At 39.9% G+C, this 24,206-nt stretch overlaps 2 protein-coding genes across 5 annotated transcripts; one reads left to right on the top strand and one right to left on the bottom strand.

The window, feature by feature from the left end:
- Nucleotides 1-7: 7 nt before the first annotated feature.
- MRE11 (MRE11 homolog, double strand break repair nuclease) lies at nt 8-24,196 on the top strand. 3 transcript variants are annotated; one of them, XM_030269516.4, is made up of 19 exons: nt 8-146; nt 4,604-4,736; nt 7,182-7,342; nt 7,948-8,035; nt 8,951-9,092; nt 10,530-10,644; nt 11,671-11,856; nt 12,287-12,458; nt 13,150-13,230; nt 13,812-13,938; nt 15,645-15,745; nt 16,881-17,054; nt 18,246-18,308; nt 19,279-19,495; nt 20,556-20,639; nt 21,628-21,683; nt 22,146-22,216; nt 22,594-22,672; nt 23,827-24,196. In XM_030269516.4, exons 1-19 carry the CDS (start codon nt 91-93, stop codon nt 23,869-23,871), a joined length of 2,151 nt encoding a protein of 716 aa, XP_030125376.4. In that variant the 5' UTR covers nt 8-90; the 3' UTR covers nt 23,872-24,196. The 3 variants fall into 3 exon arrangements, with proteins under 3 accessions (XP_030125376.4, XP_002198371.2, XP_012425176.2); XM_002198335.7 differs by lacking the exon at nt 8-146 and adding an exon at nt 3,853-4,114; XM_012569722.5 differs by lacking the exon at nt 8-146 and having other exon boundaries at nt 4,601-4,736; nt 7,201-7,342.
- On the bottom strand, nt 1,535-3,678 carry ANKRD49 (ankyrin repeat domain 49). Of its 2 annotated transcripts, none has more exon segments than NM_001245304.1 (3): nt 1,535-2,486; nt 2,919-3,189; nt 3,614-3,678. In NM_001245304.1, coding segments are annotated over 2 exon segments (717 nt in total). In that variant the 5' UTR covers nt 3,177-3,189; nt 3,614-3,678; the 3' UTR covers nt 1,535-2,027.
- Nucleotides 24,197-24,206: the final 10 nt, after the last annotated feature.

Here is a 24,206-nt window from a genome sequence, read left to right as displayed (position 1 = left end):
CCCGTGCCAGACACCGCAGGGCAGGGCCCTAGATGGAGAGGCACCAAGAAGATGTCTCGCTGCAGCAAGTCTCCAGGGGGCTGAAGGGGGATGCGGACGCCCCGCGGCACCGGAGCCAGCACTTGCGGCGGAGCCGGGGGACATCGGTGAGAGCCGCGGGGAACGGCTGGGCCGCCGAGGGGACACTGCGGGGCGGGCCCGGGCTGGGGCGGGGGTGGCCGGGGAGCGGGGCCGGCCGTGCTCACGGGGCTGCTCGCCGCGGGCGTGCCCGCCCGGCTCCCCGGCCGCCGCCCTCATGGCCGCCGCTGCGGGCCTCGGGCCGGGCGGCTGCCGCGGGTTGCCAGGCTGCCCGGCAGGCGGGGCCGGGCTCCCCGGGCACCGAGGCGGCCCCGGGCGGGCTGCGGGCAGCCGAACCCCGGGGGCTGCGGGCCTGGCTTGGAGCACGCAGTGGGGCACGGCTGTGGCTGTCATCAACAGCTGCTCCTCCGTGTCACTCGGCATGGCCACGGCAGCGGGCACGCACATCACACACCTGTACCGCTGCGGGCTGTCACCACGCGCCTGCCCTGCGGCAGGATGCCGTGCCATTCCCGCCCGAGGCAATGCCCGAAGAGAAGAACGAGAGTCCCGTTTTACTGATGTATACCTACTGGTACTCAAAAGCACTAGTTTGGTCATCAAACGAGGCATCTTCAGACACTGTTTATTGGACTGAAGTGGCCTTGTAATCCACGTCTCTATTATTCCTTGATACATTTCAAGATACATTCATCATCCACAGATGTCCTGAAACCAAACCTTTAAAAATAATAAACATTAAAATCATGTTACACCATTCATAGTTCAGAAGCTGTATTAACATTTTCCAAAAGAAAGTGCTGAATATTACATCCTCCTTCTAAAAGGTGGGTGACCAAAGCGCCCTCCACAGTAGCTTGATAAGAGCACCAAATGTGGTCCAACATACCCCAATCTTGCTGCTACTGCTTCAATTGTGCTGCGTGTGTGCTGGTGGAAGGAGCTTGGGATTGCTCAGTAAGGCATCTGCATGGGACAGTGAAGTGTTTACTACAGCTCTCATAGTGACAGTACTTCAGCACTTACATTCTATTTTCAGTTTGTTTAACAGAGACGCAATTTCTCCACGTCTAAATTACAGATGGCAAAGTTGAAGCTGAAAACATTACTGCATGCCCTTACCATGGCAAAATTTTAGTGTACTAACTAAAGAGCACAGGAAAAATACTCAATTACCTGTAATTAAATCAGACACGACAGTATCCTGGCTGTTTGTCCTCACATGGTTGTGGCTCATTTTTTCCAACTAATGCCACGTTCTTGACATTTAGTCTTTCTGCAACTTAATTGCAAGGGAAAAGTAAACAGGATCTTGGTAGAAAATCACTTCCTTGAAAAGCACCAGGGAAAAAACCAGAACTACTTTCTATCCTATGAATAATGTGTTTGATTTATGAGCAGGTGATTGCATTGGAAAAGCCCAAATGGGCTTTCAATTAAAAATACAACAAAATACTTTGGGTTAAATATTTTATTTTATAATAAGCCTTACATTAGGTTCATTAAACATTTTGTGTATCACCCAAATAAGTTACATTCATTCTGAGCTTTCATGCAATTTTAAAAAAGTTAGAATTTCTCAAAAATAATTTTCAAGTGAGCTGTAATAAAGTCTGCATAACCAAGCCAGAATTTTTTCACATCAAGTAAACATTCCAGTTTTCCCTCCTGCTTGGACCCTACAGGCAACTTAGAAAGGCCTCTCCAAATCCGCACTTATTAAACAGACACTCACAGAAATTACTGAGACTTTCTGACCACCTTGGCTAACAGCAGTAACGCTTCAAAGTATGAGCGTGACCACTGAACTGCGCTGCAGGAGGTGACATTTCGCCTGAGAATACTGAAATATCTTACGTTAAAACCTCGTTGCAAAGAGACACACCACCACCGACAGGCATGCAGAACACTAACAAGAAAGAGGCAGAAAACCTCACATTCACAAGCTTTTATGGGGACACAGTGTTTATGCACTCATCTACTATTTCAAAAAGGTAGTGATATATATCAGTCCTCCTTGCAATGTCAAGAGCAGTTTCATCCAAGTTGTTTTTCAAGTCTGCCTTCACATAGCGATTCATCAGCAGGAGCTCAAGGGTTTCCCTGCTGTTTTTATTCCCTGCAGCAATGTGCAGGGGTGTCAGCAGACCGTTTGTCTGCGCATTGATGTCTGCACCCTGCTGAAGCAGGAACTCGGCCACTGTGGTGTTGTTCCACTTGCAGGCGCTGTGCAGGGGCGTCCAGCCGTCCACAGTCTGCGCGTGGACATCGGCCCCCTGGGCCACCAACTCGTGTGCAATATCCAAGTGCCCACTGTAGGCAGCTCGATGGAGAGGAGTGTATTGATCTTCATCACGAGCGTTCACTGGAGCCAGCTTTTCTGTCAGGAGCCTCTTCACGGTACTCAGCTGTTGCAAGAAAACAAGGAACTTCATGTGATTCTATGAAACAAGATGCATGGCTTTGATGGTCCTGAAGTTTAATGGAAAAGCAATTTCTGTCAGTGCCAGAAGCACTTATAAAATCTCAGATACAGCCTCTCCACCCCAGTTACAAGGCTTATTTGCCATGAAGAGCCTAGGAGGCTTTCAGTTGATAGAAGTTAAAGTGCTGTTACTTGAACTTTGAACTGGAATCAAAATTTGTTCTAAAAGCCAATGGATCCAGAGATGCTTTAGTGTGTATGGGCTACAAAGGTCGATGGTTTACATACCAGATCCAAACAGCTCAGAGAAAGAAAGAAAAGTATGGGTAAATTTTTCTTTGTGGATGAGACTACAGACATGTGCTCAAAATAACATTCTTGTAATTTATATATATCAACAGAGCAAGTGCCTTACCCGATTGTTTTCAGCAGCCCAGAGCAGCAATTTCTCTGGATGTTTTTCCATTTTCTTTTCTTGCATTTCGTACCATTCCTCCGTTCTTTCTTGCTCATCATCATCATCATCAGACTGTCCTGACCAACAGCTCTGAGTTCCTACAGGAATCAAATGCCTGTGCGTCTCCAGCAGTTCAAGTTGGTTAAAATGCTCGGTGAAGTCTTCAAACAGGTCGCTGTCATCATCGTCTTCATCAGCTTGCTTGTCTTTATTCATTTTCAGCCAGCATCTGTGAGCAGCAGATGTAAAACAGCATTTATGCCAACTGTAATTTTTCCCGGTGCACAAACTGTCAATAAAACGACCTGATACATGATGCTGATGTTAACAAACGGCAAAGCTCAAGGGAAAACTCAGTGATCCTCCGCTAACCCGGGCTTTGCCAGCTCTGCCAGAACTCACAGATAACATCCACGCTAGAAAAGCACCGTGTTACCCCGACCCCCGAACGGCACCACCTTCCGAGTGCAGTGCAGCACTGCGCGGGGTTTGCCGAGTGCACTCGAAACGCTGCTCCCTTTACTAACAAAGGCTCTGTGGGGCAGAGTCTCCGCTCCGCCCCGGCAGCCCGGCCCGCAGCTCCGGCCCCGCTCCCCTCACGCCGGGCAGGCCCCGACACACCGAGCGCCCCCCGCCCGGCCCCGCTGCGGTACCGGAGGTGCCCGCGCCGCCGGAGCTGCGGGGGGCGCGGCACGGCACGGCACGGCACGGCACGGCGCGGCGCGGCACGGCACGGCGCGGCACGGCACGGCACGGCACGGCACGGCACGGCACGGCACGGCGCGGCCCGGCACCGCACGGCGCGGCGCGGCACGGCACGGCACGGCGCGGCACGGCACGGCACGGCGCGGCACGGCACGGCGAGCGCTTCCGGGCCGCGCGGCCGCCGGACGTGACGGAACGCGCCGGGCCGGGCCGGGCCGGGCCGGGGGCGGAGCTCGGCCCGAGGGCGGCGGGAACGGGGGATGCAGCGGCGGCAGTGATCGTCCCGTGTGATCGCGCCTCGCTGTGCCCCTGCCCTGGCACCGCGCCTGGGGTGGTCTTGCGCTTCGCGTAGCGCCTGTGAAGAGAGAAGCTGAGTCCCTGAACTGGCAGCGCTGTGCCAGAGCCTTCCCGGGAGAACTCGGCACCAGGATGAGCGCCGTCAGCTCACAGTAAGCCCCCGCTGTCTGCAGCTCCCTGCAGGCCTGGCACATCGGGCAGCAAGTGTTTTGTGTGTCTGAGACGAGAGCTGGGATCATCAGCTGTGTTTTCCCTCTGTTCCGTATGATCACCATGCTTGCCTTCAGGCGCGTGTAGATTACCAGAGCAAAGAGAGAATTAGACTGTTCAACAAATATTTAAAAAACCCAAAAAATATACAAAGGGCTCTTTAGTTTTTAGATACTTCAGAGGGGTGCTTGCTCCCTTTACTGGAGCAGAATGACTGGGATAAATCTTCCAACTGGCATGTTTGGCGATATGCTGTTTGCAATACAAGTCGTGAAGTATTTTGAGACTCTTACAGGACTGATATTTGGTAGAGTTTTATGGCAAATCTCTGTGTTTCATGACTTTGGACGGATAAGCTTACCTTAGTAAAAGCTGTGTAGAAATTCCCTATGTGTATTGCTCTCTGACACTAGTTTTCCTGTCTTGTTCAGGAATGATGAAGATACCTTTAAAATACTCGTTGCTACTGATATTCATCTTGGCTATTTGGAGAAGGACCCGGTGCGTGGAAATGACACATTTGTAACTTTTAATGAAATTCTGGACCACGCTCAAAAAAATGAAGTAAGTGCTACTTTTTAGAGAGGGAAGGACTGAGGCTGTTGAAAATATGATCCAATCTGCTAGAAGCTATAAAGCTTAATCCTGGTACAGTCTATAGTGATACCAAATGGCTGAACTATTAGTTGCATTCAGTTTCGTTTCTGTTCTAGTAGAAGGAACGCCTGATTCTTTGTCAGAGCATTCTTACTGAATCATGACTTTGGTTGCATTAGCAGTGGTTTTGGATTGCCTGCACCAGTTTCAGTGCTCTCTAGAGTTGTCACTGCGAGGAGGAAAAATAATTGAGGAGAGTGAGGGTAGCGATATAGGGAGTTCTGGCAAATCAGCAGAGATTTGTTAGAAGCTTTTGAAGTGTCATGCAGTGCTGAGTCGCTGAAGTGAGCAGTCCTGGTGCTGAGCAGTGCCGGGTCTGCACAATCAGCAGCAGAATCCTGTAGTGGGGTGGACAGAGGGGCTTCCTGAACTGGGGCAGTGTCGGGGGAGCCGAGAGCCACCAGGAGCCCGCAGCCGCTGATGGGATCTGGGCGGAGTCCGGAGCAGTGGCAGGCAAGACCTCCCCCTACACCTGTAAAAGAAGCTCCTGGGCAGTGGCAACAAGCAGGAGCACCTCCAACGTGGCGTGACTTTTTGTGCAGGAGCAGCACTTGAGCCCTGCCAGCTTCACCAGGGAGCAGTGGTATCTACCTGGCAGAAAGCCTTTTTCTGCATCCACCACGGCTGACAGGACTGCCCAGACAGAAGTCCTTGTCCAGACACAGCTCTGGTTGAGGAGTATCAGGGAGTGTGTATGAGAGAGAGAGAGAGACTGCTGGAATCACGCCCTACTTTCCATAGGGCAGGCCTGACAGGAAGACAGGACACACAATCCAGGGGATTCCCTATCCTCACTCCCTCTGGATGAAGTCACTGAATTAAGGGACAGGGGGCATTGGCAACAAGTTCCTGCCCAGCACGGCAGGTTCATCTCCTCCATGACTGCCCCACATCCCCATGTGCCCTGGCATAACAGGTGTGAGGCTCTGCAAGTAGAACTGAACAAGGACAATGCTTCATCTAGCATAGAGGTGTTGCTGAGATTGTTGCCTGTGCCCAGTATCAAAACTCCTTCCATGAAGAAGAAAGGTGGGTTGTTATAGGACACCCCCTTCTGATGGGAACAGAAGGCCCAATATGCAGACTGGCTCCACTTTTTAGGGAAGCCTGCTGCATCCCTGGGGCCTGAGTTGGTTGACAGCAGCTGAACATGATCCAGCATGTGCTAAGTGGCCAAGAAGGCCAATGGCATCCTGGCCTTCATCACCAAGAGTGTGGCCAGCAGGACCAGGGCAGTGATTGCCCCTTGTACTCAGCACTGCTGAGGCCACACCTCGAGTGCTGTGTCCAGTTCTGGGCCCCTCACTACAAGAAGGACATTGAGGGGCTGGAGCGTGTCCAGAGAAGGGCAACAGACTGGGCAAAGGTCTGCAGCACAAGTCTGATGAGGGGTGGCTGAGGGAGCTGGGGGTGTTTAGCCTGGAGAAAAGGAGGCTCAGAGGAGACCTTATTATCTCTACAACTGTCTGAAAGAAGAATGCAGCTAGATGGGAGTTGATCTCTTCTCCCAAGCAACAAGAGATTGGACTAGAGCAAGTGGCCAAAGTTGCCACAGAAGAGATTTAGACTGGATGTTAGGAAATATTTCTTCACTGAAAAGGTTGTGGAGCACTGGAATAGGCTGCTGAAGAGGGTGGTGGAGTCACCATCCCTGAAGGTATTTAAAAGATGTATGGATGTGGCACTTGGGGACATGGTTTTATGTTGGACTTGGCAGTGCTGGGTTAATGCCTGGGCTTGATGATTTCAGAGTTCCAGCCTTAGCGATTCTGTGATTCTGATTTTAAGGACTGGATGTTCATCAGTCAGATTCTTTGCAATTTTGATAAGGTTTTTTCCTAATGCTTTACCAAAAGCTACATATGTGCAATATATGCAGAAACGGCAGCTAGCACCCCTCAAAAGAATGTGGTGACAGCTAGTAACCAGTAGCTATCTCCACACTAGGAAGTGCAGCAGTAAGAAAATAATGTAGCTTTTCATGCCTGTCAAAAAATGTTCAGGAGCCAGTTTGGAGACCCTTATTACAATAGTAGACTAATCTCTTTTTTTATCACTATCAGTTGTTTTCTTCTATGGCTCTTTATAAATGGGTCTTTTTGGGTTTGATTTTGTTTTAATTAATAATTAATTTTTTTTCATAAGGAAGTTAAATATTGTTTCTCTTACAACTAACTCCTTTTACCTAAGAGTATATTTCCTCATACTCCTTTTACCTAAGAGTATATTTCCTCATATTTGAGGAAGTATGTGGAACTCCCTAGAATAAATAATTTAAACAATTTGCTTAGAAGTCTTTCAAGGTAATACAAAATGTTATATTAAAATAATAAAGCTTTTTCTTACATACAGGTGGACTTTGTTTTATTAGGTGGGGATCTTTTTCACGACAACAAACCCTCCAGAAAAACAGTACACTCTTGTTTGGAGTCACTAAGAAAATACTGCATGGGTGATCGTCCTGTTCAGTTTGAAATTTTGAGTGATCAGGCAGTTAATTTTCATTACAGCAAGTAAGTATGTTACTATAAATTATCGTGTAAGGCTTGGTTTGTGTATTGGGTGAATGTGTTGTGATTTTTATTTTATATCCTCCATGACTGGAACGTGGAATTTTTAGGCCTGTCTGTGTCTGCGTGAGACAGTTTTAAGAATAACTTCACCTGACATCTAAGTCTGTAAAGAAATGTGTACAATGTTTTGAGAAACTTCTGAATGTGCTGTGACTCTTGATATATTTATGTAATGTGTAGTTTCCATTTTGTGAGTACAATACAAGTAATCCAATTCACTTGAGTTGTTTTGGTAAAATCAGCAGAGTTCCTTGTGTGTAAGCAAAGGTTGCACAGCCTAATCCACTACTACTGCGCATTTTTTTGTACACTTCTTTTCATGGCTTGTTCTAAAAAAAAATGGTTTCTTTTGCTACCCTATTCCCTGTAGAAAGTGCTTCCAGACCATGACTAAGGATCTTCGTATGCTTAAGCTTAAGCTTATTCATAATCACTTTTTTCTGATTTTTACCACATCTATTTGTGATTAAGTTAATTTGAAGAGAATAGTGAGAATCATACACAAATGTGCAGATATAGTAACTTCTTTTCCTCTTTATGTTCAGGTTTCCTTGGGTGAATTATCAGGATGAAAATCTCAACATTTCTATTCCAGTTTTTAGCATTCATGGCAATCATGATGATCCCACAGGGGTAATTCATATAATAATAATAATTCATATAATAATAATTTACTGTTGCATTACAAAGATACAGAAATAGAAACTTGTGTAGAAATACAGTTCTGGGAGATCATGCTAGTTTTAGTCAGTTGCTCCACTCTGTGTGTAAGTATTTTGTGTATCTTTAGGAATTATCTTAGTAAGTGACAACAAGTTAAGTGTAAATGTGGCATCTAAAAGCAAATGGAAATAAGCTGAGATCCATATGAACTGTATTTAATTTCTAAATTTATGTAGGTTTCTGTAATTGAGAACAGAATCACTTTTCATGCCAAGAAGTGGCAGTCTTTCAGAAAGTTTCTGAAATATTACATCTGTAGAGACTGAAAGCTTCTTTTTTAAAGAAGAATTTTGATATTTTGATTTGTGCATATGTAATCGATATGCATCATGCATTTGCAAGGAGGATAACCTAATAATAGTGAAATGGTAGCTTAAAAACAAGCTACTACAAGTAATCAGGAAAAGAATGTTTAGAAAGCATTAAAATACATTAAAATAATTTTGCATTTAATACCAAATAGCAGTGTATCATGGAGATGAGTTTTTAGCAGCAGTTTAATTTTGAACTTACTATAAGGTAGTTACCTTAACCAGATAATTTTTGTAGTAGTTTAGAGACTGGCTTGTTTGAATTCTTTTTGTGGTTTTGTTTTTCTGAATGATTAATTTCATATTGTTCAAATGAAGTATGACTTGTAAGGAAAAGGGATTTGCTTTTGTACTCTGAGTATTAGCAAAACCCTTAATATATGTTATGGGGCTTTTCCACTGCAGAAGTTACTTAAGGAAAGATATTTTCTCTTTCTTTTGAGACTTTCATATAGACATGAAACACTTAATGTCCTATTCAAATTCTGTATTTGTTTCTTAATATTTGTTGTAGGCAGATGCACTGTGTGCATTGGATATTTTAAGCTGTGCAGGACTGCTGAATCACTTTGGACGTTCAACTTCTGTGGAGAAAATAGATATTAGTCCCATTTTATTGCGTAAAGGTAGAACAAAAATTGCTCTCTATGGCTTGGGTAAGTATTTGTCTGCCAGACTGTGACTAGACTGTTCATGTGTTACTGAAATCTAACAGGTCTAATAAAGTTGGAACAAATGTCTAAGGCTGCAACAAACATGAAGGTGTACATGATTCTAAATTAAAACATATAAATTCTGTGACAATGTCAGGTTTTTCCTCCTGCTTTGTGTTACTAGCTGACAGGTTTTTTTTTTTTTTGCTCGTTTAGATAAATCTCCCTAAACTTGATTTTTGTACTTTTATTGGTGATAAATGAACCCTGCTTCAGTTAACCATAGTGCTGGTGTATCAAGTTAGAGCAATCGCACTCTTAAATTCTCTCTGTTCTGTATTAAGCTTGTTTCATCCTTCTTAGGCAAAACTTAAACACCCGATGTTTATGTGCCATTTTAGTTATATTTAAAAACATAAACCGTCTGAGCAGAAATCTAATGTGTTATGTGTCTGTCTGAAGTGGCTCATAAGTAGCATTGGTCATGGGTAATCTCAGTTTCCTTGAAGAATCATAAGAGTTTCATACTTTAAAATGGTTCTGTGATATGTTTCCAACTTCAGGTTTGTTCCTTTGTATCTTCTCCGCTGAATGCCCCTCTACCCTCACTTCATACTTAGAATTGTTATTTTTGACTGGTTTCTGTCTAGAGAACTGTTAAAGTCTTATTTTTTTCACTCTTATTTTTTGTCCAGTCATGAATGCTTAAACATTTAATTCCAAGCAACTTTTATAGCTCTAAATTAAGTCCTAGTTGGCCATGATTTTGTGTGTTTAATGAGGTATTTTGAAAGCTTGCTAGATGTTTGAAAGGTTAGTAGTTAGTGGAACGTTCTAATATCAAAATATAGAAGTTTTCAGTACCAAAGTTGTTACTGGGAAATGCAGCAACTTTCTAAAGTACCCGTGTTGCTGCATGAAGATATTCATGACGTGTTTCTTTATGTTTGTGCTAGAATTATTTATACCTTTTTGACTTTCTCTGATTCAGAGAGCATTTGTTCTTATATAAAATATGGACACTCCATATGGGATTTATTGATATCTATCAGAGCCTGGCTAAGGATGATTTGAGGGTTTTTTTTTACCTAGTTAAAAACATCAATAAGGAAATAATCAGTGACTTCCAGGACTGGGACATGCACAACTTTCTTAGGCATGCTGTTCCAGTGCCTCACTGCCCTTACAGTAAAGAACTTCATCATAATATCCAACCTAAATCTGTCCTCTTTCAGTTAAAATCCATTTCCCTGTCCTGTCATGCTTTCCCTTCTGGAAAGTCCCTCTCCAGCGTTCTTGTAAATCCACTTTGGGTACTGGGAGGCTGCTATATTTTTGTTCCTTATGCTTTTTTAAATAGAGTTGCTAGTAAAAATGCTGTGAAATATGGACTTGTTTACCACACTAATTTATTTTTGTTCGTTTGTTTGTCCACTTCAGGAGCAATTCCAGATGAGAGGTTGTATCGTATGTTCGTCAATAAGCAAGTAACCATGCTGAGACCAAAGGAAGATGAAGATAGTTGGTTTAACTTGTTTGTGATACATCAAAATAGGTAACAGTACTGAATGAATTACAGCAACTTACTGTGTTATTTCATTAAACTGCCTGGAAATGGATGGGTGAGCAAGCCAGCTGTGTTATTTCATGCTTCTGGTTTCTTAAGATTTTTACAAGCGAGAACATTGGTTTACAGCTCTTTTTGGAGAAGAATTGTAAAGGAGAAGGTTTGAAATAAATGAGTTTGGGGAGTTGGGAGATCTCTTCCAAAACTTTTATAGTCAAGAGGCAGAGGAGGGTTTGTAATGTTATATACATAAAATTAGGTCTTTTCTGCTTGTTAGAGCTGGCAGAACACCAAACTTCATGTTGTATTTTCTATCCTTGTTTGAACCATAGTTCAGCAAGTACCCTATGTTCCCTTGCACTGCTGTGCTTTGCAGATAGGTAACATGTTCTGTCTGCCTAGAGGCTTCTCCCAGCAGCAGTAGTAGGAACAGGCAGAATTCTTTTCCAAATACTTTCTTCTTATTTTTCCTGAAGAAGAGGGCAATCATCATGCTCAAGTAGTGGTGAGGCAGACATAAACAAAAGAGCTCATATTACCCTGTGTAGATTTCTGTCCTGTAGACCGACAAAACTCACTCCCCCATCTCCCTTGTTGTCCAGAAAGGGATTGGGGATGGCATGGCCCATGTCTATTTAATTCAGTTGGTTTTTCCCCACCATTTAAAAACAAAAACCAACCATTTAAAAACAAAAAACTGATTGCCATGAGATGCTATAAAAGCATTTATATAGAAAAAAACCCAAAAGTCTTACTAGCCAAGTAAGAAGAAAAGGGAGATCCAAATAAAACGAGGGGAGCAGAAAATGGTGAGCTATGTACAAAAGTGAGCTATGTACATTGCCCTTTTGTTTAACCAAACACTAAACAACTGTGTAAGGAATGTGGAGAAGAGCTGACATGTGTGCCTGATATTTCTGCTGGAGTTCCTGTATCATTTTAAATCACACTGATGCTTTTTTCCTCCTTCACTCTCCACTTGCCCATCCATTATTCTTCTCTTCTCTTGAACAGGAGCAAACATGGAGCTACCAACTACATTCCAGAGCAATTTTTAGATGACTTTATTAATCTTGTTGTGTGGGGTCATGAACATGAGTGCAAAATAGCTCCATTCCAAAATGAACAGCAACGTTTCTATGTTTCTCAGCCAGGAAGTTCAGTGGTGACATCTCTGTCTCCTGGAGAAGCTGTGAAGAAGTGCGTGAGCTTTTCTTCCTGTTCTTGATTATCCCTTGTTTTACGTGTCTCGAGTGGTCTGTTGAGAACAGAAAAATACTTGAATACAGTCAGAGTGTGACATAATAAACAAAGTAGATGGAATGAGTACCTGGTATAACTTCTGCTTTACTCACAATTTAATCTAACATTTGAAGCAAATGGAACTTAGCTAAGAGGAGTTACATACTGATAAATTGGAATACAATGAACTGAGTGCAGGTGCTTGTATATGGAATAAGTACAATCTAAGTATAATAAAATGGAAGTTTTCAGGGCCAACCCTGAAGTACAGATCATTTTGTAGCTTGTGAAATTTTGTCCCTGAAAAGTAAACATGAATTTGAAAACAAATCTTTATACCATAGTTCTCTCAAGTTTATCTTCTAGTAAGTTACCTTTCTCCTTCTAGACACATTGGTTTGCTGCATGTTAAAGGGAAAAAAATGAAAATGGAGAAGATTGCTCTAGAGACAGTGCGAACTTTCCATATAGAGGATATTGTTCTAGCTGATCATCCAGAACTTTTTAATCCTGACAATCCTAATGTTACTCAGGCAATACAGGCATTCTGCATGGAAAAGGTAACTTATGATGCTAACAGTTTATGGATATCAGTGTATGGACAGGGGATGGGATCTGGTACTGGTTTTGAGACCGGAAGATGAGAAATCTTGTGTGTTACCCATATTAAAACGAACTTAGGCAGTGTTTCCATAGGAAGCTTGGCTTCCAGATTCCTTTATTGGGATGCCCTATTAAATTAGGCTGGAACTGCTTTTTGGGTGTCCATATGATTTTTGTACAAAAGCTTGCACCCAAGAGTGGGGCAGTGTTGGATGTACACTTTGGAACCAGCATAAATACATTGACCTAAACCCTGAGAGCTCAACCATGCAGTCTGAAGTGGCAGAAGTAACTAAGCAAGTTTATTAATTGCTTAGTTCTTAGGTTTATATGGCTCTTTCTGCTTTTCCCTGGAACTAGAACTTTAGCAAAGTACAGTGGCTATAAAATAGGAGAGATCATGGTGTAGATACTGCTGGGCTACACAGTATCTGAAGGATAAGCCTTTCATTGTCACGTTTTTCTCAGTCATTCTCAATGGCTTTTGGCTGCATATTGGTACATACGTGTTCAGGAATGAGAGCACATTCTATAATGATTTGTTTTGATAGCTCCCCTTGCAACTGGATGTATTTAAAGTTATACTTGAAGTGTTCAGGTATCTGTAAGAGAACAAAGCAGAACTGAATTTATAATTCTCCTTCACAGGTGGAATTGATGCTGGACACTGCAGAAAGAGAACGCTTGGGAAATCCCCGCCAGCCAGAGAAGCCTATCATAAGATTAAGAGTAAGAAATTGTTCAGCTTAGATTGCTTTGTTTTTAAAGGTCACTGTGAAAAGTTTCAAAGCAAAATCATGCTTTTTGTGTAAAGACATAATATATACATTTTTTGCTGTGTGCAGGCAAATACCTACCATACTTCTGTTTACCAGTACACTAAGGTAAAGGATGAGATTGATCAGTAAATGTACTTAACTGCTGTTCTGAGTAAGGGCATCAAAAGTGGCTATTTACTGTGAAGTTTTTTAAGTCACATTATCCTGTGTGCATTCCTAACCCAATTGGAAACTGTTGTGAAGGCTAGTAAATGAAACAAATTAAGAACAAGTTATAAATATGAGCTGTTACTAGCTTTTCTGTTAATGTTATTATTAGCTGTCATTAGCCATTAACTATTCTATTAATAGTGACAGACATTAACTGGCTGTCACTAGCCATTAACTTACTATGTATAGTAAAGCATTCGTTTTAGGTTGACTTATTTCTTATTATTAATTTTTTCCTTTGAAGCGTAACAAATCTGTTTTGAGTTGTGTGGCTTCTCCACTTTTTTATTTCATATTTAAATTTGTCCTTTCCTCACTTAGGTTGATTATGCAGGTGGCTTTGAACCATTCAGTGTCCATCGCTTCAGCCAGAAGTACATGCATAGGGTGGCTAACCCAAAAGATATCGTACACTTTTTCAGGCATCGTGAACAAAAAGAGAAAAAAGGTGATTATGAAAGAAGGAATCATTGGCTTGCTTTTGTTTTCATTCATCTGTCTATATTTTGTTGCCCAGCACTTGCAAAGTTTTGGTGTCTACCATCTAATATGTTACAGGAGGAGTAAAGGTGCATTGTCTTATTTAAGTGTATATATTGCACAGTTATTTCTTTTCTATTTCTGGGTTTGTCCAAAATTCTGATATTCAGCACAGTGTCTTCTGACAGTTATTCATAAACAGTTTTATTTTCCTTTGGCCTCAGACCTTACTGAGTTGTTTATAGTAATACATATAGCCCCATGCCAGACAGAGTTACTCTTTGGTTCTGTGGTAATTACTATGAAAGGCATTAAGTGGCTCACTTCCAAGACCTCTTAGAATAAGATGATTTGGTTTGAACACTCTGAAGGAAAAGAAATGGCAGTATAGTGTTTTTTCCCTTTATTTTTTAATTTTAAATTGTACCAGTTCATTTGTTCATACCTAAAATAGTAATGAAGGGTAGGGGCTTAAGAGCTGTTGATATATTTTCTAAAAAAGATCCAAATGTAGGATAACATTTTGTTTGCCCTAATTAATAGTGTGTATGAGGTGCTTTTGGCTTGTCTCTTCCAGGTTGGTTTCTATTCAAATATTTGTGCAAAACCAGTAGCTGTTACTATTGCAGCATTTCTCACTGTTTCTAGAATTTTTAATAAATGGTTAATAGATGTTGTCCAAATACTGGATTTGTAATAGTTCCTAATGAAGATTCAGCTTGTACAGGAACATAAAGTGCTAAAAAACTCTTACTAGTTTGCATTAGTACATTGCAAGTGCATTGTCCAGTTCCAGTGACAGTTTTTATGAATATTATCAGTTCTATAAAGTTCAAAAGATTATTTCATGAATAAAAACTGTTTTAGTGAGGCATTTTTAAAATTCTACTGTATTGATCTTGGTTTATTTTGCTTTGGTTTCCTTTTTTATAGCTGTATAATCTAATTAACATTTTCAGAATACACAATAGCTACGACATCTGCCACCATGTTTCACTTATTTAGTTTTCCTACTTAATGGGCACGTCAACTTTAGGAAGGGAATGTGAAAGTGGCTTTTGCATTGCTTTATTACACAGCCTCTAACACAAGGGAAGTGGCTAATGAAGCACTCAACATTTTCATTATATGCACACATTGTGGTTCAGTACGGGTGATGTTAAGATTTCAGGAATTCAGTCTATAGTCTAAAGCAGTCTGTAGTCACTTTATGTTATTTGTGTGATATGTGCTAACCTAGGATGATTATCCCTCTCATCCTTCTGCCATTCCTACCTTGCTGCCTGAGAAGGGGGATGAGCTGTGCTGTGGAGGAGAATCTCTTTTCTAGTAAATGGGTTACTTATAAAAACCTTTAGTGCTTTGATGGCTCCTACAATTTTCTTCCATTTGTGATCTAGAGTTCAATTATAAGAACACAGTGTTCAATATATAATTCCAGACATATGTTAGTTAGAACTTCTTATATCTGCTAGACGTGGAGTTGTCTGCACAATTATTATGTTTCTCCATGTTTCCAATGAATAGACTCTAAAAAGACCAAAAAGCTTTACATATAAAAGGGACCACAATTCTTAGGAACTTTCCCTGCTACTGTCAGTGGGATGGTTCAGTGGGATGGTAATAATTAAAAGCTGTAAATCTGAATGATGCCACTGTGCTTTCCTATTCTAGATATTGATCTTAATTTTGGAAAACTGGTTAGCAGACCTGCTGAGGGAACAACACTGAGGGTGGAAGACCTTGTAAAGCAGTATTTCCAGACAGCAGAAAAGGTATTTTTCTACCTTTTATAATTTCCCTTTTTAATGTCATATGATATTTTTAGCTTTTTTTCGTTCTTTTCTTAATGGAAGTACTGTGCCCTGAAAAGACTCTGATATTCACCAAGAAGTGAATTTATTTCTCATGTAATTTAATTCTCATGTCTGAGAATTACCACATGAAGTGTGTGTCTTAGATTAGCAAGTAACTGTTAATATAGGTTGTGTAGGTGTGTGAACACACGCTGGTTTGAGAGCATGATAGCTCTTCGTGTGAACTTGCAGTGTGTGCCCTGTACTATGTGTCATGTACAGGAGGAAAATGTGAGGGAAGAGCTACCTTAATTTACTCTAGGGCCAGTGTGAGACTGTAGCATTTACTGTTACCAGCTGACTTAGAGTCACTTGTTACTTGGCAGTATATTTGTGCCCTCAGATGTAGTGCTCTTCCACGTTTTATTTAAAGCACAGCAAGGAGAAGGAAGAGAGACCCCTGATAATTTGCTTTCTTCCCACCTGTTGTTATATAGTATATTTCCCTTTCCCAGCACCCGTGCAGTAACACCTATGAGGTAAAAAAATAATCAATGAGACAGGTGCACAAATGCTTGATGTAGTTGAACAAACATAACTTGCAGAAGCTATTTCAGTTGTAGAAAGTCTTTAGAGCAAGAATTCTTGAGGTAAAGATCCTTCAAATTACATCATCCTGCCTAACCTTAGACAAATGCTAGGTGAGTGTATTAGGACAGCATAAATCATGTTCCTTTGTTATACTTATTTAAGCGTTTTATTTTATAATAGCTAGGAAGTTCATTCCTCTGAGCAGCATAATTTCCTGAAAGTTTTTATTTTAGATATTACTAGCATTGCAGTTTCTTTACTGTTCATAAAACCTTTTGCTTTGACTAGTTTGAAAAATACTTTCTGTAAAGGTAATGTGACATGCTAGTAGCAAGAGAGTTGTAACTGGTTTATGACGAGTAACGTTTGCTTATTGCTGTGCTTTTCTCTGATTTAAATAAGCAGTGCACATTACTGGTTTTTCAACCAATTTAATGTGATATTTATCTGAAACAGCTGGAATATTGCTTGCTTTCTCTAAAGGCAGCTGCTTCTTAACAAATTGTTTTCTCCAATTCTAAAGAAAGTACAGCTTTCACTTCTAACTGAAAGAGGAATGGGAGAAGCAGTGCAAGAGTTCGTGGACAAAGAGGAAAAAGAAGCCATAGAAGAGCTGGTGAAATTTCAACTAGAAAAAACACAGAGATTTCTCAAGGAGCGTCGCACTGATGCAGTGGAAGAAAAAATAGATGAGGAGGTAGTGTTCTGTTAATGTTGATTCCCCAACAGAGGTCAAGACAGTAGAAAAATCAGTGCTCAAACATGGTTTAATAGATTTGCCTGAGTGTGGAGCATCTGCTTAAGGCAACTGTTGCTGCAAGCAGAGGCACCACTTGCCTCTAGTCATTTTCTGCAATTAATAAATGAATAATTAATTTATGGTGAAGTTTCAAATACATGATTTCAAAACTTGTACTGAAAATGGAGTTTAGGTTGCACACATGTTCATTTAAAAAATCTGTGTAATACATGTAAAACTACATATTTACCACTATTGTGAGAAAGGCGGTAGGTATAATCTCTTCATAGCTTTTTTCATATTGGCTTAGCTTAGAGTACAAGAACAGGACAAGCATAAAGGAAATTTATCCTTCAGATGCTCTACTTGCTTCTACCCTTGCTTGCAGCTCAGGGTATCATAGAGACAGGCCTGGTTTATGTGTATTGAGCAACCCTTGAAAGACATTTTTGTCAACTAGTTGAGCTTTCACATGAGCCCATGTATTCAGCTGTAATAGTCAACATTGTAGAAGTAGTTGTTCTGCAGCTTATCTGTGCACTGTTTAAAGAATAATCTGGTGGGGAAGGAAGGCTGCATGTACATGTTTTCTTACCAACTGCTTTAATTCATGAGGGGTTTAAAGAGACAATAAACAATCAGTGCCTGCAGGCTTTCTGTGACCCTTTAGGGTGTATTTTTTGTTGTTGTTTGTCTTTAGAACTAAAGTCGTCTTTCTGTTATGCCTCATGGTTTTTCCATATTTGTCAAGTTGAGCTTCCTTAGTTGTACATGTACTGCAATGTCTCTTCTCATAATAGTTATTTTCTGTCTTGCTTCATCATCTCTACCTCTTTTTCCAGTTATTCATATTTCAGTGTCCCTTATTGTCAAAATCACTATACTCCTCTTTAACACAGTATCTCCTTCATCATGTGCCAGGCTTTCTTTCTTCCCAGCAATGTAGCTCCAGTTATTAAGAGAATGTGAGATTCTTAAACCATTGGACAGCATGAAAGGGCCCTAAACAAACTGTTCAGTTATTCTTGGACTCTCCACTTCTTACATGAGCTTGACTTAATTATTCAGTGATTAAAGCTATGCACTTAATGTATTTTGATTATTGTATGACATGAACTGTTATTTTGACAGGAACTGTTTTTTTATTAGGTGAGAAAATTCAGGGAGAGTAGAAAAAAGAATACTGAAGAAGAGGATAAGGAAGTCCGTGAGGTAATTACTCTGGGTTTTGAACATAGGCTGAAAATTGGAGTGGTGAATTCTGCATTCAGACTGCATTCATGCAGTCATTTAGCAATGCTTCAGCAATACTTCAGCATTGTCCTTGCCAAAATGTGTCTTTAAGACTTAGTAAGTCTGTTTTAAATCTTTGTTAGGATAATATGTACCTAAGCTACTGCTCAATTTGGCTTTTGAGGTCTCTTTTCTTACACAAATTTGTGAACCTGAATGTTCATTATTTCTTGCTTTTAACTGAGGTTAGACCAGGCAGGTGCCTTTCAAAGATCTTTCAGCTTAAGCTCTTTGTGATCTTGTCACCAGTGGACATGTGCATGGACTGTAATGGGTGGTATTACTGGAACAAATGGGGAGTATTGGTAACCTTTAGGTCCTGTGTCCTTATCAGCAATCTCTTAAATCTCTCATATATTCATACTTCGATTGCATATGTATTTCCAAATAAAATTGCCAACCACTGTTAGCATGGGTGCTCCTTTGTCATTGCAAGTTATGTGAGACTGTAATTAAATTCTGAGATCAAGGACACCTGGGGTGAAATTCAGTCCTCCTAATCTGGGATATAATCACCTGACCTAGTTGTCTTAGGCAACCATTGTCACCAATAGAGTTCAGGTCAGTGGAGCCCATAGGGTGCTTTCTCTGAGCAGACACATGTAGGTGACACAGGATGACCTGAGCTGGTCACTGACAAATTAATGAGCGTCTTTCTGTTATCAGATCTTAGCTAACTACTTTAAGTGTACATATGTAATTAAATAAGTATTTTCACAAATGTCCTCATCTTCCATAATACTGGATTTGTGTCTTCTAAGCCTCACTGGTTTAGAATTACACATTTTTACTTAGTTATATTATATATTTATTGTACATACCTAGGATTTAGCAATGGTGTGTTTCATGATTTAAGATTCTTTTTCCTGTAATTATTTTTCGATTTCAGGCAATGATCAGGGCCAGAGCCCACCGATCTGAGGATGAAGTTCTGGTTGCAGCCTCCAGTGATGAAGATTCCATGGATATTGAGATGACAGGCACTAGCAATCCAAGTGATGGCCTTTCTTCAACACTGAGCCGAGGAAGGGGTCGGGCAAGAGGTAGGGCAAGAGGTGCAAGAGGGCAAAATTCAACAGCAAGAGGTTCATCTCGAAGAGGAAGAGGTAAGAAAAACTTTGCTGTCTTTGTACTGCAGCTCCTGACTTTTTTTTCTTTAAAAGGTGGCTCTCTTCTGACGCTTCCATCAAGTGGAAATTTGCTGCTTAAGAACTACTTCTGGGAAAAAAAAACTCTTCTCAAATACTTGTGATATCCTATTACATACAATTGACTGCCTTAAAAGGCTTAAGTTGGCACTTTTTCATTGTGATTAAAAGAAAAAGAATATCATGCTTCCCAGCTGTGGAAACATAGTCTAGTCCTAAAAGATGCATTATTGGGAAGGTCTGTACAGTGAAGTGCATGGATAGACCTTTGTTACTGCTAAAGGTAACGTATTTGATCAGTGTAAAGAGGAGGTACAGATTTTCTCTATCCTAATGTAAGTGACAAGAGACTTTAATGTTTCTAGTGACTGAAAAAATGGGGAGTGTTTCTTAAGCAAAAAGAGTTAAATAGCTCCTGGACTGAGTGTGATTGTACACTTCGCAGTGGTAGTGGTACTTCCTTTAAAATATATATATATATATATATATAAGTAAATAATATATATATAAATATATATATATATATTATTTACTTATATATATATAAGTAAATAAAAAATATATATAAATAAGTATATATATATATATACTTTATATATAAGTATATATGTGTGTATATATATATATATATATAAAAAGTAAATAACTCCTTTGAGTTGTCTCAGTAGTATGCCCAAATGTCTGAGAGTGGGTTGAGTTGAAACGAAGGCTGTCATCTTGGGTCTGGTTTGGTTTGAACTAGTTCTGTGAGGCTGTGCTCCAACACTGTTGTGATCCCATCAGAGTAGAGCTGTATGTGTTAAGAGGTTGTGTCTGGGGACCTTTGAACACTTGACCCAGAACAATTTTTCTGCATGTAATGAGGGCTTTAATTCAAGGAGAAAGTGAGGAGTAAAGAGGATTGTAGATTTTTTTTAAGTGACTTTTTAAAGTGACTCAGTAATGATAGACTAAAGAGGAAAAAAAAAAACAACTGCTGAACAGATTTGCATTTTTTTTTTTTTTGTTATCTCTACAGGAGCCACTAGCCAAGAGTCAGCTTCTGGCAGCAGATCCTACAAGCCTGTATCTGGGCCTGGCAAAAATATGTCTATCATGGATGGTAGGCCTGTGATCTGTCTGTTACTCTAATCTGCTCTCTCAAATTGTAGTGAAGGTGTTTATTTAATGATGAAGTGCTTTTATTGCCTTTTATTCTATTAGTCCGTTTCAGCTGTGAGAGTTTCTTTCAGCACTAATCAAATACAATAACAGTGGTGAGAGAAAGAAAAAAAGAAAAGGAAAAAAAATGGTGACATTCTTCTGTCATGGGGTAAAATGGAATGTGTTAGGAACTTCTGGCTAGAACTGCGATTAGGAAACATATTACATAATGCAGTTTCTTAAGGAATAAGCATAGAAAGAATGTGTCTTAATATTTTAGGCAGAATATTCCTCAGGGGATAAAAAGTTATATTTGGCTGATGTTTGCAAGTCAGTAAGCTTTAATACAAATCCATTTAGCCTTACATTGTAGTGAGTTTTGGAAATGCCAGTTTTTACTAGGGAAGAAAACCTTATCGTTAAGCCACCTACATATGTGAGAGTAACTGTTCCTTGCTGTAGAGGAAAGGCACTGAGGAAACAGCATAGGTCATCTCAGAATTAAGGGAAAAAATACCGCTCACCACTACACATAAACACCCCACAAAATACCCCAAGGTAGACTGAATTTTAAATTAATCAGCAAATTACGTTGATTTTAAATAGATCAGCAAATGAAATATTGCAGAGAAACGAATTTTAGCAGATGTGTTCATAATTAGCCTGTTAGATACACAGAAATTTCAGTTACAGCAGTATTTTTCCATCTTCTTAACCAGCATTACTGATGGTTTTTCAGCCAGACTAGGAAGCACCTGCAGCTGCACAGAGGGTTATATCCCTGGGTTGACAGACCTAATTTGTGTTTTGGGTTGGTTTGTTTGTTTTACAGGGTGTTTTGCAGTGGAAATGCGTGCTAGGAGGATCTTAAATAAAAAGAAGTGTATAATGTTGTTTGCATTTAATTGTGTCAGCATTTTAAAAGTATTGCATATGTTTTATTTCAGCCTTTAGGTCTTCGAAAACAGACCGCTCTTCAAATTCATTCCAGTCTTACTCTGAGGTAAGCACCTTGTTGTAGGAGTGAAGTTGTGCTGTCTTTTACTGTTGATTTGAAAAATAAATATACAGTCAAAACATTAGCCGAAATCAGCAGATGTTCCCAAGCTGTCAATTCCATCATTAAGTTTCTACATGTTAATCTGTAGACCTTTTGTATCCTTTTTTGTTATGGGGTTTGTCTGAGAAAAGCCATGTTTTATTTGTGACCATAGTCTAAGATACAAGGTGTATTTACATGAGTGTTTTGATGGGTTGTGCAAGGTCAAAGATGTGAAGGATGAACTTGTGCTATATTTGCAAATTTGTGCAGTTCTAGCCTGAAGCCCTCTCAAGCATGTATTATTCTAACTAAATAGGTGTATAGTTGGAAAAAACCCAGAGGTTCTGTGTTATGGTGCTGACACATTATGCACTCTTTCTGTAAGGATAAATTCTGTGGAAAATCTTTATACATTTTTTTCAGGATATTATAGATGTTGATTCTGATCCAGAAGATACTTCTTTTGTTCCTCCCTCTTCTAAAATAAATCAAAGGTCAGTATGTTTGTTTCAAGAATGCAGTGTGTGCCTTATTTCTGACTGGCAATTGGCGGAGTCCAAGGGTCTGATTGACTACCAAATTTTTAGGAATGTCATAACACTACTTAGAGAATTTATATAATTTTTACTTGCTAATACGGCTTATCTTCCTGTAACAGAAAAAATTTGATTACTGATGGAGGTAAACTTGATCAGAGCTTTAGTATGAAGATGGTTATTTTAAGAATTTGTATTGCACTACCTATTGTTATGTCTGTTTATTTTTACTTTGTGTATTGGTTACGCAACTCTTAAGCTAAAGGGGAAGTTATTGGAATGTCTGGTGACTGAGAACATGCTGATGCCATTTTTTTCTCTTTGTATGTTTCAAGGTTGCCAACTATGTCTTCACTTAGTAAGAGAGGTTCACAAAGCCAAGCATCTAGAGGAGTTGATTTTGAGTCAGATGAGGTATACAGTACTATTTTTTAGTTCTATTTTGTGTAAGTTTCTATAGCTCACTCTTTTACAGCTATTCGAGTAAAGCATTTCAGAGTGAAATTGAATTTATTATTTTTTTTTCACTAACAGGGCTAGATTATTGCCAACTTTGATTAGACTACCTGCATAATTATAAAAAATAAGGCTAGAAGGGACCTCAGAAAAATACCCAATCCTTTTTCCCTTCAATTTTTAATCAGTGAATTGTCATTATTGAAGTGGACCTATAATTGCCTGGGAGAGAAAGTAATTATAATCTCTTCTGGTGCTTAGCTATATCCTTTCATTGAATTTTATATTATATTATATTATAATAATTATAATATTATTTATAATTGTAATTATAATGATTATATTATTATAATTTATAATAATATATTTTATTCTTGTAAAAAGGAATTTTTTTTAATTTAGAAACTGCTTTTTTCAGGTCATTTTATTGTTGCAAATTATCTAAGCACAGTTCTTAAAACAATGTTTTCAAGTCTAATATGTCTGTTCTTGCAGTGTATCTTTGCTAGGAAATGGTTTCTTCCACAATTAAACAAGTAGAACTTTTTACACAGTTCTGCACTGAATAGAAGACACTATTCTGTCAAGCACTGTGCAGTTTGTTTTCACAGTCTGTCATGTGCGGTCAGAATCCATTCCTTAACAGTGTCAGATGGTGGCCACTTCAGAGAAAATACTACGTTCTTGTCCCTTCTCCCCACTGTGCTATCTCTTTTGTAGCTGAAATAAAAACATGCTTGCTTGAATATGCAAAAATAAACAGTATTTTTGAACCATACAAATATTAGTAAATTATGATACGCAATGTGTATATAGACATAATTTTACGGAGGTATGTGCTGCTCATTTACAACTGAAATATAGATTGTTCCTTATTTCAAAGTAGCTGTTGTGGTCACATTGACATAAACTTCTATTCTCTACACATACTTCACATGGACTTTTAAGTCAATAAATGACCTCTTTCACATCAAAACCAACAAAAACAGATCTGTCAGAAAAGATGGAATTGTATGGCCAGGCTTTCTAGTTTCATCTAAAGGTGACTTTGCTTTTTTGTGGCTTGGAATGCCTGCTAATTTTAGTAATGTGTATCTCTTTGCAAACTGCAGGATGATCCATTCATGAGCCCTGCAACGACAAGAAGAACTAAGTGATTTCTGCCTCACTGTGCAAGAGAGACTGTGGAAGTTTGTGAAGAAAATGGGAAGCAGTTTGCAAAACTTTGTCTGTGTGATATTTCTCTGTAAATGATGGCTTGCCTTCCATTTTCACTTCTGTGAAATGGTTTGGTTTGGGTTTGTTGGTTTTTTCCAGCGGCACCAAATTTGTATAATGTCTGTTACGTTGCTTGATGCAACTAGGCTAGAAGGTCTCATATTCTGAAGTACTGCCTGAAAGTGCTAGTTCTTTCTAAAGCTCTGAAACTGTTTTCTTTCTGAGATGATAATAAAAAATGACAGTTAAATCTTTTATAGAAAACTCGATCTCT

The sequence above is a fragment of the Taeniopygia guttata genome, chromosome 1 (assembly GCF_048771995.1).
Source record: "Taeniopygia guttata chromosome 1, bTaeGut7.mat, whole genome shotgun sequence".
NCBI classification, from domain to species: Eukaryota; Metazoa; Chordata; class Aves; order Passeriformes; family Estrildidae; genus Taeniopygia; species Taeniopygia guttata.
This window is presented reverse-complemented; position numbering and strand designations above follow the sequence as displayed.

Bases quoted from the DNA above. Each gene is read 5' to 3' on its own strand.
- ANKRD49 (XM_030263845.4), bottom strand. From the start codon at position 3,176: ATGAATAAAGACAAGCAAGCTGATGAAGACGATGATGACAGCGACCTG. The intron at 2,487-2,918 runs GTAAGGCACTTG...TTCTTGCAACAG, and splicing joins GGGCTGCTGAAAACAATCGG to CTGAGTACCGTGAAGAGGCT.
- MRE11 (XM_030269516.4), top strand. From the start codon at position 91: ATGCGGACGCCCCGCGGCACCGGAGCCAGCACTTGCGGCGGAGCCGGG. The intron at 4,737-7,181 runs GTAAGTGCTACT...TCTTACATACAG, and splicing joins ACCACGCTCAAAAAAATGAA to GTGGACTTTGTTTTATTAGG. The intron at 12,459-13,149 runs GTAACTTATGAT...TCTCCTTCACAG, and splicing joins AGGCATTCTGCATGGAAAAG to GTGGAATTGATGCTGGACAC.